Source organism: Podarcis gaigeae (genome assembly GCF_964106915.1).
Source record: "Podarcis gaigeae genome assembly, chromosome: 14".
Classification (NCBI taxonomy): domain Eukaryota; kingdom Metazoa; phylum Chordata; class Lepidosauria; order Squamata; family Lacertidae; genus Podarcis; species Podarcis gaigeae.
Window position 1 is genome coordinate 22265874 of NC_139690.1, and position 12574 is coordinate 22278447.

Genomic DNA, 12574 nt, shown 5'->3' on the forward strand with positions numbered 1-12574 from the left:
GGGGGCAGGTGGGGGAAGTGGCAAGGCGGTCCCATGACTCCTTGCCTGGGACCAGTGGGGAGAGTAGGGGTCCTCCGTTCCCCACGCCCTCCCTCCGCAGAAGGCTTTCGCGCAGAGAGGGTAGGCGGAGACTAGGCATCAAAGAACTTCTTTGCTGGAAGAAGTTTAAGAAACGCCCACTCACGGATTCTGCCAGCGATTGAGTCAGCCACGGGTGAGTGGCTGTCCGGACAGAAGAGGTTCACTTTGGCAGCCCAGCCAGGTGTTTGCACCCAGCCGGGGAGATAGGAACCTGCTTACGCACGAGCAACCCCTAGAACCATTACAAATGGTTAGTATCTTTTTTTTTGCCCATCTTTCTCAAGTTTGTCTCTATCTAAATTAATTTTTTTAGAGCATTTAAAAATATTTAAAAGCATTCATATACCCTCACAATTATTGATCATGATTGCCATGCTCAATATCTTTCAGCCATCAAAAACTTGGGTATAGAGTATGGGTATAGAAATTTTAAAATCAGTGATAAGGCAGACAGATGCACCTCATCCAGGAGGGCATGGGGGCATTCTACAGCCTGGAAGCCACCACTGAGAAGGCCCTGCGATGGGTCAGTGCCAGCCATACAGCAGCCAGAGGGTGGCACCAGCAATAAGGTCTCTGCTGCTGATCCTAATGCTTGAGATGGTTGATATCCGTTTGAGTATGTATATTCAGGCTTCAGAGTTCAGACACATAGTGGCAAAAGCTTGGCCTCTGTTATATATCAGTTAGCTGTTGTTCAAAGTGTGTGTAAACTGACCACAAATGGAAGGAAATTTTTCATATGGAGGAGTACATTTCATCTGTAATGTAGGGATTTATGTCTGTCTTATTTTAGAAAGTTTCTCACAGTCCTAACAAGGCTTTGCCATATGAGGCAGAGGAATTTAAAGATGACCCAGAAGAGGTATTCAACCCCGAGCCTTACAGTGAAGAATATGCTGAAGAACATCAAGCTCATAAACAGCAGCAGAAAGGCTCAAAGAAAAGAGCAAGCCAAGGAGAACCTTCTGAAGACAGAATCTCTAAGCAGTTCAGAGCAACATCCTAAAGTATGCACATAGTGTAAGCAGTACAAGGAGAAGGTGTGAATGAATGAGGCAGAGTAGAAGACTAAACAGTGAGTCAGAAGGCCCCTGGTTCATATCTTCCCATAGCCATGGACTTGTTTAGGCAGCCCTACCCTTCTCTAAGTTATGCATCTGCAGTGTGAGGATTGTAAAAGTAGCGTACTGTGCAGGGTTGTTGTACCAGAGGGGAAGTCCCTTGGCGCCCATGACTCTACCTGCACATCTTCGGCATCCACCTCCAGTGTTGTGGCTGCAGAGACCAGCAACTCGTAACTGCTGCCTCCCACGTTTTTGCTGTGCTAGCTGCACCAAAGTGCCCTCTCCAGGGCACAAGCCTAAGCGGCGTGCATGGAGGTCCTGGGCTGTCCAGACGACAAGACTTCTCTCTTGTTCTCACTGATGTGATCTAAAGGAAAGCAGAGCAATACATTTGGCACCAGCTGGGCTGCAGGAGTTGCCAGAAGGAGGCATACATGACACCATCCAACCGTCCTAGGGACTCCCGATTTGTGTAGGGTTTACTCCTTAGCTGAAGATGTCTCACAAAGCAGTGGGTACAGATTTTCCCTCAAGGTTTACTCCTGAAGCCTTTCTCATGAATGAGTATAGCCACAAGGCAGTGGAGGTTTTGGATTAGAGTTTTCTAGATGGACTGTCTTCCCAGGTTGATGAGCCCCCTCAGTTTCTTCTACAGCACATGCGTGGACCCACTATTGGTCTCATCCGCTCAATCCGTTGGAGCCTGTCTTCACATACAGGGGAAGTCCCTAACTCACTGAGGATTTGAGACCCACCAGCTACTTTCACTTGTTTTAGCTGGCTAATTGAAGCTGTTTCCCAGGATGTGACCACTGTTGCATGCTGACAGTTTCTAGGAGCCGAACTACCCCAAAAGTAACATGACATACCCCCCACCAGAGGTACTAAAAAGGTAAAGGTACCCCTGACCGTTAGGTTCAGTTCCGGACGACTCTGAGGTTGCGCACTCATCTCGCTCTATAGACCGAGGGATCCGGCGTTTGTCTGCAGACAGCTTCCGGGTCCAGCATGACTAAGCCGCTTCTGGCGAACCAGAACAGCACACAGAAACGCTGTTTACCTTCCTGCTGGAGCAGTACCTATTTATCTACTTGCACTTTGACGTGCTTTTGAATCCCATACACCCAAAATACGCAGTTGTCCTTTGAGTTTGATGTCAGCTGCTGCTGTCTTTTTTTCCATTGCCACAACCTCTGCCCTGGAGCCTTTATGTGGTTTGCTGCCAGCCTCATGTAAGTGCCTCATTGCCAAACACACTGTATGACTGTGCATTATATCTATCATCTGTCTATCTATCTAGCTATCTATCCATCTTGCTGCTTACAATTGTGATTGTTGCATACACAGCAGGAAGCCACTGTACATCCCAGTTGTCTGTGTGAAACACCCATATATACAGAAACACAATAAGAAACAATAATACAGAGCACGACTCATAATTTATCTGAGGCAGGCTAAAAGAAAAGATAAAACTGTGTTATGTGCTAATGTTATGTCTTGCTGTCACCACAAGATGGTGCCACTACACAGCTTAATCATGAGTACAGCACTGCCCTGGAGAGCTCTGAGCCAAAGGTTCAAGCATGCACTGTTGTAATTTTCTTAACTTTTTAGCAGGGATGCAAGCAAGAAGGCAAAGAAAGCTTGTCTCTGATATTTGCTGATCAGATTCAGTTTAAGGCTCCAGCTGCCAAAGTGTTTGTACTTTGGGAACTTAAGGTGAAATCACAGATACGTTCTGCATACAAAATGTGCACAAATGATATTATACGGAAATCAAGGAGGTTGCCATGAGAGCTATTGACACCGATTTCTGAGGTCTCTCAACAGCAGGCAGCCAGCTTCGAAATACCCCTTTGATTATTTATATCAAGTCTGCTTGTGGAGTATTAATAGATGTCACTCTTTCTGCATATAGTTGACTGCATTCTAGCCGTGCAAAAAACAGATTTATATAAACACATGCATTCTCTCCCCACCACCACCATCCAGACAAGAAAGAGGCATTATCACAGTTCAAGAACACATTCCAGCCATGTGAAAGCACTTGAGGAGGACATGATGTAGGACCACTGAGGAGTATTAGCCCCAAAGATCAGCTAGAGATGTGCGGGGGCAGGAGATATTTGGCAACCAAGCCATAGCTTCCCCCCATGGCTGCTTTGGAACCTGCTTTCTGGGCCAGGAGCTGCAAGTGGGGACATATATATATTAGCAATGGAGATGTCACAGAGTTCTGCATGTCCTGGTTTGGAAATAGTGCTCCCCTCAACTGCGGGCATCTTTAGCTCTTGTTTGAGCTGTCATTTTAGGGTCCAGGAGCCGTGGTGGGGAGCACCAATCTAATATAGTGCAACAACACAGGTCAATTTGGATTTTTTGGCAGGGTGGGGGATAACATGAGATGCCTCCCCCCTTCCACACCGACACTTTCCTAAAAACTCTCAGAATGGGAATCTCTTGCTAAACAAGGACAAATTGCCTTTCCTGCTGTTTCTGATCACACATTACTGGGATATTCCTAACATGGAAACATAAGGTGTGTTCCAGGTATGTTTTTGTGTGAGGATCATTTTCAACAATGGAAAGAAAGAAGAAATTGCTGGATATGCTCCAATAGACTGAATCTAGGGAAGAGGGAGACACTGTGGCTGAAAGGGGCTCATGTCTGGGAATTGGTTAGGCTAACCCTGGGTGTGGGCCACTCCCACTAAATGAGCACATTCATAGCTGGGGGTACTGTTGGATCCAGGTACGTTGCTAGAATCTCCTGCTTCAATTAGTATGGAATGCTTGTTTCTACTTCCACCTAGTTCACCAGTTATGGTTGTTCTTGGACCAAAATAGCGACATTGACTCATAATCTAGTAACCCCCCATTTGGATTGTTGCAATGTGCTATATGTGGGGCTGCCCTTGAAGACATCTACAGCTTGTGCGAAATGTGGTGATCTGGATCTGGAATGTCATGTTACCAGGATCACTCCCAATTTCTACAGGACCTGCACTGGTTTCTTGTACTCCACTGAGCCCAATTCAGGAACTAACTTTTATTTAAATGGGGCCCATTTACTTCAAGGAGCACCTCTTGACCCATCTGAGTGTTAGGAGTGGTCGGGGAAGCCCTTCTCATCATTCCAGCAGGAATGGTATGTTATGCAAGAATGCTAGATAGGGCGTTCTCTGCAGTTGCACTCAGGCTTTGGAATGCCCTCCCCTTAGATATATGGTTCACACGTATGATATTGTTGCTTTGGTGCCTACATAAGCCACCGCCGCCTCCCTTGCTCACACAGACAAGCCCTTTGCACCACTCCTCTGTTCAGAAGCGCTGGAAAGGTGGGCATCCAATCCTGGCATCCAATGAAACGTTCAAGGAGGAGCACCCAACACTGGAGAGGTTGAGCCCATGCAAACAGGAACTGAGCAGTCTGAGCAAACAGTCTCTTGTGCATAGTGGCCATTTGGAGGGATATTGGCCAAGACCTTCCATAGATGCCATAGGAAGTACTGGCAAGCACACTGATGCCTGTGAGTGCCATGTTTCTGACCCCTTAGGCAATTAAGAGATGGGGGCAGGTTCTTGGCATGAGCTGGGATTCCTGGCTTCGTTAAAAAGAAATCAGGAGTTCCTCTTGATTAAGTGCGGAGAAGACTGATGCCTGAAGAATTATCCCACAAGAAAAGGCAGTATTTCACAGGAGGGTCCATCAGCAGTGGGCTGTGCCAGGGCATTTAAGCCAAACAACTTCTTGCCTGCTGACACTAGCTTTGCTTAAATGCCAGCTCTCCAAGCTGTGTGGTTACTGAATATGTAAACATGGATTGAGAAGATCCCACAGCCCCATCTCATCCACAGTGGCCAACCAGATGTTTGTATGAAGCCTTCAAGCAGGGCATGAGTGCAACAGCACACTTCCCCACTTGCAACTCACAGAAATTTGTATTCAGAGGCGTACTGCGGCTGACAGTGGTAGTAGAATGCAGCCATTGTGGTTGGTAATCAATGATAGCCTTACCCCCCGTGAAATGAGTTTTTATCGTCAGTAATCATGGCACAAAATGTTATTTCCTTGATTGTGACATTAAGATAGCAGCATAGCAAAATAGCTGTGGGGAAAATGTTTCCTTGATATGTGTAGCTCTGTGTTATATATATTTATATAATTACCCCATGCTCGACTGCAGTAAAACATACACCTGTGCATTTGGTAGATCAATGGCTCCATCTTGTCGGAGCAGCCAGTGTTAAAGGTTTCTGACCTGCGAGAAACCAGAAGCTGGCCGGTATTCCTGCCCTCTGTTTGGGCAGACTGACCTGCTGTTAACAGCATTAGTTCCACGCTGCCTTTGGAAAATACAGATGCATGACATGCCCATAAACCTCCCTGTATGGAGACAATAATCCCCTCCCAAGCTTTAAGCTACCTCTCCAAAGAGATGGGGGAACTGCATATCCCCCGAAATATAAAGCCGCCTAACAGGATTATTTAGACTGGCTAATTTACCGTTTAGAAATTCTTCATGCTGTATCCTTTTGCTTTTGAAACTTTTCGATTGAATTGCTTAACCGAGATTGAATCTGAAGCAACTGTCCACCCCCCTGCCCAGATTTTCACAATATGAGGAGAGAGAGGATTCTCTGGAATCTCAAAGTGTCTCCAAATTCTGGGGCTGCTTCAGTCTCCTCCTTCTATCCAAGCTCTTTATTTTCTCTTACTGCCTTCCTAGCCCATCTGCTGCAAGGCTGCTTGAAATGCCTCTTTTCTTCTAGCTTTGCTGAGGTCAGTGGCGGCGGGGGGAAATCAGTGGAACTGAGAGCTGCGTATTGTCCTGGCCTGACCTATGTCACGAGCACAAATATCTTTATTTGAATGCTTTGCTCAGAGGGCTCCAGAGCCCTTTGCCACAAGATAGCTCTGTTACCGCGACCTCCTGGGTGCCCACGAAATGGTGAGGAGGGGCTATCGGGAAATGCAGAACAAAATACGCCCAGGCGGCTCCAAGAGAAAAGGTCAGGAAGGAATCCCTCTCCCTGTAGACATCAGAAGGGTCTTTAAGATGGTATTTAGCGTGGCCTGCCCTTCATGGTTCAAACATCAAAGGCATTAGCAGCACCTGCTCAGGAAGGGAAGATTTTCCTGGACAGTCAAATGCAACATTTTGAAGATTGGCAAAGAGGCCCTATGTGGAAGGGCGAGAAGGTTAGGCTGTGAAGTTTGCAAGCTCTCAGCAAAACAAAAAAGCAAAAACAAAGAAGCAATGTGTTCTGCCTGATGCATGGCCAGTATAAAATTGCACTGTTATTATTTTCCCTCTGGGGTCATAGAGATGATTCAGATGCTCAGCCTTACACTAAGTCAGACTACTGTTCCATCTAGCTTGGTATTATCTGCAATGATGAACTGCCACTCTCCAGAGTTTGGCCAAGTCCTACCTGAAATGCCAGGGATTGAGCCTGGGAACTCAGGCTGGTGAGGCACGCGCTCTACCAGTGGAGCTGTGGTTTTGCTCTGGTACAGAGTTGCAAACGTGCAGTGGCAGGCCTGCCTCTGAGGAGAGCTGAAGTTAGGCACTGGCCGTGGAGGGAAGGGGTGCTAGCAATTGGCCTGCCACCTCAGTAGCACCACTGTTCACGCGTGCACAGAACATCCAAGATGGCACCATGAGAAAATTCACAGTTGCATTTTCAACCTCTTCTGAAGGTGCTTACTGTATTTCTGCACCACTACCACCCCAAGATTCTGGGAGCCGGCACAGTGCAAAGGACTCACGTTTCAAATTTCCTGCCTCGGTAGAGGCACCGTTCCGGCATACATGCAACATCCAAGATGCACTGTAGGAAGCTTCACAGTTGCACATATTTTGTCTCTCCCAAGAGAAGTGAGTGCATGAGCGTGCCATATCTGAACCCCCCTTCCCAGATCTCTGGGGAGCCAGCAGAGCACAATCAACTCATATGTTGGATTTCTTGCTTCTGATGTAGCATCCAAAGCATCTCATGCGCCATGAGCATGATCCCTTTCCTCTTCCCACTTCCCTCTTGCCAAGGCACATCCTTACAATTTGCAGCATTCACCCTCCCGCCCTCAAAGCATTGTTGCATCAAGGCACATAGTTGCCGCAGCTCTTTGTGATTTGTCTTGTAGTGCATTTTTCTCGCAGCACACCTGTTTATATTTGGGTGGTTCCTCAACCGCTCAGTTTCCCCAAGTCTGTGTGGCCTTGATCGTAGGTAGACAGCAGGCCTCCAAGCTAGAGCCACCAAATATCTGATCTCAACTTTTTAAAAAACAGGAGTGATTGTCTGTAGTCAGCGGGCTTTGAAAAGCTGTTGTAACCAATGTGTAGCATCAACTTTCTCCTCCTCTCCCTCCCCCCGGCCCCACTCTCCCCAATTAAGGAATGTAATTTAGGATCAATGGATGGGTCACTTGCGCTGAAAGAATTAGATAATGGTAGACAGAAGCAAGTCTTGGACTTTATTAGTCTTTTAAGCCTTCCTGATTGTTAGCAAAGATCCAGGCGACCTTTAAATACCTTGTAGGCGAAGGGAAGGATAAACGCCTCGGATATGGGGGAATTGGGGTAGTGGATTAGTAAGTTTTACACTCCCATAACCTTTTGTGAATCTGAAAAAATAAATAAAATGAATGCAAGTATGTCTGTAGTTCAATGGAGTGGGACTCTTCCTAATTAATGATGTTATTTTCTCTATACTGAAGTACAGGTTGGGCTTGCCCTGTCTTACCAGGGCCTGCTAATCAGCAAATGAGCAATACACTCAATACGTACATCCCAATATTGATTAAAACAGAAGAAGCCAGAGGTGGACAAACCTATCTAAGAACCCTGAGCCGGGGTGGCAAAAAAGCAAGGGGGTTGGGTCAGGGAGGAAAAAGGATAGTTTTGCTTTGAGGTTATTTTTGAAAACCATAACTAAGTAGGTCAAAGCCCTTAAGGTTTTTTGGTCATTAGTTCTTTGAATGGTATGGCGGCAAATCATTAATTGTATCACCGCAAAAAGCTTTGAAAACTGCATTAATTTAATGTGACCTTGGATCAGCCAAGATCACACATTCATTATCTCAAAAAGATTCCTTGTCCTGAAACATTGATCTTGGATGCCCCTAAACGTGTTGGACAAGAAGGAAGCCATTCTTAGTTTGAACACAAGGTGGCAGTGTTGCTCTTCCCTTGAACATTCAATCCATCATTTGGCTCCCCTCAAAAATTCACCTTAAACAGAGGCCATGAACTTTTCCCCTTTGCTTCCCAGAGTGTTTTTTCACTCACATGCTGCATGCTCAAAATTTCTTTGGTGTAATCAATAGAAATTGTGGTCTCCACACAAAGCTGCTTTTTCACAACTGCCACAATGTGCCTGGTGTTCAGACGGGAGCATAACAACCCAGAAGATACAGAGTTCTGTATTCAAGGTGCTGGAGATGGGTGCTGTTTGGGTGCTGGGAACTACCACAGCTGCATTGCAGAATGTTTCCGGAAGTGAGGTCACAGAGATCTTGCCAGTTTTCAGTCGCCCAAGATCTTTTGCTCCCTGATGTGATGGCCATGGGTACATTGTGGCCAACTCCAGTTGCTTGTGCCCCTAAATAAGAATAAGAATGGCAGATCTCAGCCAGGTACTGTGAAGAAACAGCTTGAGAAAAGCAACTGCAACAATAATCCCCATCTTCATTTTTCCAGAATGCCTCTGAGAGGTACCCTGGGGTGATGGAGATGTTGGCTGGCCAGAGCTGCTTCCCACAATGCTTCTTTTCACAACACTCAATACTGCCAGCCATTCAAATCTGCTCCCCCATCTCCTGGGGGAGGGGGACAGGGGTCACCTTCCACAGGGCCCATGCAATCCTGGAGCTGTAGTTTGTTAAGCGGACAGAGAGTTGTTAGGAGATCCATTTTCCCCTCACAAATTCCGGGAGCTGTGGTTTGTTAAGGTGCCTGACCCATTTCCCCCCTCACATAACTACACTTCCCAGAGGTCCCTGTGAAGTTGGATTGATTGTTAAACCACTCTGGAAACTGTTGCTCCATGAGGGGTCTCCAAACAGCTCCCAGCACCCTTAACAAACTACAGCTCCCAGAATCCTTTGGGGGAAGCCGTGACTGTTTAAAATGGTATCATAGTTCTTGAAATGCATGGTGTGAATGTAGCCTTGCAGCAAACACAACCCAAGAGTTTCGTGTGGCATCTTAAGGCCTAACGAATTTATGCTGGCATAAGCTTTTGTGGATTCAAGATCACTTCAGCAGATGTAGGACAGGGATGGGGGAACCTCAGACCTGGGACCTGAATCTGGCCCTTGGGTCTCTGCCCAACCCATACCCCTCTCTGGACTTGCTTTGCACCCTCCTTGAGTGCTTTTGCCTGGCCAAAATGTATATATATTTGAACTCTGATACTTCCCTGGATGGAGGACAGAGAAGGGCATGTCAGTGTGTAGAAACAAGCTTACTGTGCAAATTTACATTCTTTGCTCCACCTACTTTGGCTTCTGGCCCTACCCACTTCTGGCACATGGTCTTGGGCTGAAAAGGGTCCCCTGCCTCTGGCTAATGTCATCATAAACCTGCCTTTAAAACTATTTTTTGAGTAGACGTAGTTTCCCGGAGGAAATGGAAAGCTATAAGAGGAGCTCTATTCCCCCCTTCCACCCCCATCCTTGTTTCTAGAGCTCCTACAGACCATGGCACAAATGGTGTGGGTCACAAGGCCTATTGATTATGTGTCAGACCCTTCGGTGTCAGTGATCAATAACACTAACCTGTAGAAAAATGGGCAGGATTTGCTAAAACACCTTAAGAACAACATCTTTCACTGTCTGCTTTTGGAATTTACTCCTCCCCTTCTCTCCCCTCTTGAGCATTGTGAAGCAAGGCACGATGAACGCATGCATGACCCAAGATTTCTTTTAATTTTTAAAGGAGATTTGTCATTTGTAGCCCCAGGCTGTTGGATTAACACCTTCAAAATACAACACAACAGTCAAAATAGAAGGAAACCTGGAGGAAAGAAATCCAAATTTAAAAAGTAAAGGATGGGAGACATATTCTTATTCAGGACTTTGGATACTCCAGGAATCCAGCGAAGATTTGGATCAGTGCAACTCCCACTTTACCCTCAAGCAAGCAAGCTAAAACTTAAATCAGGTATTCCTCATTCCCCCCACTAAATATGTATTTTATTGGTTTTCAACTGTTAACACCATGAACATAAGATTAAAAACAAAAACAACACGTGGAATACGTATTATTGGATTTCAGTTACACTGATTACAGTATTCCTTGTTTTTACTTCTTTTCCAAATCATCAAAGATAGCTTTGAATTGTTCTCTAAATCCAGTCCTTCAAAGTGCACACAGTTCCTTGATGGCTTTGTGTCACCTGGACATTTGAATTTGCAGTGGAAGTTGGTCTTTTGGGGCAAATGGGGCAGTGCCCCACCAACCTCAGCCAGCTACCCTCTTGCAACCAGGGTGGCAGCGCTGCCTGTCTGCTTCTTCCTCCTTATTCTCAGTGTTGCCCCTTGTGCAACTCAGTACGGAGGAGAATGGAGACGCAACTAGAATTACCGTATTTTCCGCTCCATAAGGCGCCACCTAGTTTTTAGATGGGGAAATCAAGAAAAAAAATCTGTCCGCTTATCCCAGAGCTTCTGGGGCTGCCGGGGGAAGCCCAGGTCCCCCCCCCCACAGCCCTAAAGAGCAAAGAAGCCAAGACAGCGAGCGGGATCCATCCCGCTCGCTGTCTTAGCTTCTCCCATAGCCATGCACAGCCTTTCCCGGGTGGAGAGGTTGCGTGCGGCTAAAGAAGCCATAGCCACGCGCAGCCTCTTCCGGCTGGAGGGCAATACCCCCACCTCCCGCAAAAGCCCACAGGAGCCGTGCACCCTTTAAGGAGCGCGCAGATCCTGTGGGCTTTTCTATGACGAGGGAGAAGGGACTGACTGGCTGCGTCAGTCCCTTCTCCCTGCTGGGGAAAAGCCTGCAAAAGCCGCGCGGAGCTTGTGTGCAGCTCTTGGGGGCTTTTCCTGCCTGCCTCCCCCCTGCATTCACTCCATAAGATGCACACACATTTCCCCTTACTTTTTAGGAGGGAAAAAGTACGTCTTATGGAGCAAAAAATACGGTATGTGGCTCTCTGCCTGTCATTGGCTCTGGCTCCACCTACTGTTGGTCTCCCTCCCTCCCTCCCACCCTACCAGTCCCAGTTGCACCAGCTTCTGCTGGTTGCATGTGATCTGAGAAATCCAATAGCCTGGGATCCTAATCCATTCATGGTTGCTTCTGAGTTTGCCTCCCTTTTGCAAAACTATGAGTGGTTCATTCCTCCTCCCCGCCTTTCTGCTGCAATGCTCTCTGAAATTTATGCAAAAGTTGCTGCATCTCTGGTGATGATGGTGGTGATTTATATGCCTGTTCTCACTAGGCTAGCATTTAGCTGGTGGCAGTTTATCCTTTCTTCTTGGTAGGGGAACGAAAGCAAAAGAGAGAGGAGCCCATGACTTTTAGCTCTCTTTTCAGGGAACGAGGCGAGATTTTAATTATTCATGTGCATCCTTTTCATGTAGTTTCTGTTTTTGGAAGAGTTGTCATTAGAGCTGTTAAAGCTATAGGCTCTACATATATCATTGAATAAATAATAAATAAATCATACCGTTAACTAACGAGTTGGTTTTCTTCTTGTTCTTCTCCCAAGTGTGCAGATGGGACAAATAATGCTATAAATGGCCGTTGAGTTTTAAGGCTGAGGAAATAAATGCCTACCTTAATAACAGCATCATTATTCTCATGCATGAGACTTGGGTGCACCTTCTGAGCCTGTGAGGGTTGCACCGCACTGTCCATGTGGAAATCTCATTGCATGCTGCAGTCAGTGGAAGTCTTACATTCATGCCAACTGCTTTGGGACACTCTAGATGCGACTTGACTGGCAGATTGGAGAAGGGGCCACAGCTCAGTGTTACAACACAGGCTATGAAGAAGAAGAAGAAGAAGAAGAGGAGGAGGAGGAGGAGGAGTTTGGATTTGATATCCCGCCTTTCACTCCCTTTAAGGAGTCTCAAAACGGCTAACATTCTCCTTTCCCTTCCTCCCCCACAACAAACACTCTGTGAGGTGAGTGGGGCTGAGAGACTTCAAAGAAGTGTGACTGGCCCAAGGTCACCCAGCAGCTGCATGTGGAGGAGCGGAGACGCGAACCCGGTTCCCCAGATTACGAGACTACCGCTCTTAACCACCACACCATACTGGTATGCAGAAGATCCCAGGTATGTCCCCCAGCCTCTCCAGGTAGGTCTGCGAAGCCGAACACAAACTTTACATGCATCACCCAGGTAGGGCTGGGAAGGACTCTTGTCTGGAATCCCCAAGAGCCACTGCCAGCTAGTGTAGACCAGGGATGGG

At 46.8% G+C, this 12574-nt stretch overlaps 1 protein-coding gene across 6 annotated transcripts in view; it reads left to right on the forward strand.

Annotated features, from left to right (window-relative positions):
* The window catches only part of LOC310831918 (protein FAM169B-like), a 53032-nt gene extending 40892 nt beyond the window's left edge, over window positions 1–12140 (forward strand). Inside the window, exons 9-11 of one of the 6 annotated variants that reach the window (XR_014558043.1) lie at window positions 878–1104; window positions 10094–10318; window positions 11868–12140. Coding sequence is in view for 3 of the 6 variants with exons in the window: in XM_083713227.1 (XP_083569353.1) it covers window positions 878–1090 (213 nt within the window). In the remaining 3 variants the exon portion in view is untranslated. Of the gene's footprint in view, window positions 1–877; window positions 7818–9330; window positions 11832–11867 lie in introns of those variants that run through there. The other 5 variants (XR_014558044.1, XR_014558045.1, XM_083713227.1 and 2 more) reach the window with 5 other exon arrangements.
* The last annotated feature ends 434 nt before the right edge of the window (window positions 12141–12574 follow it).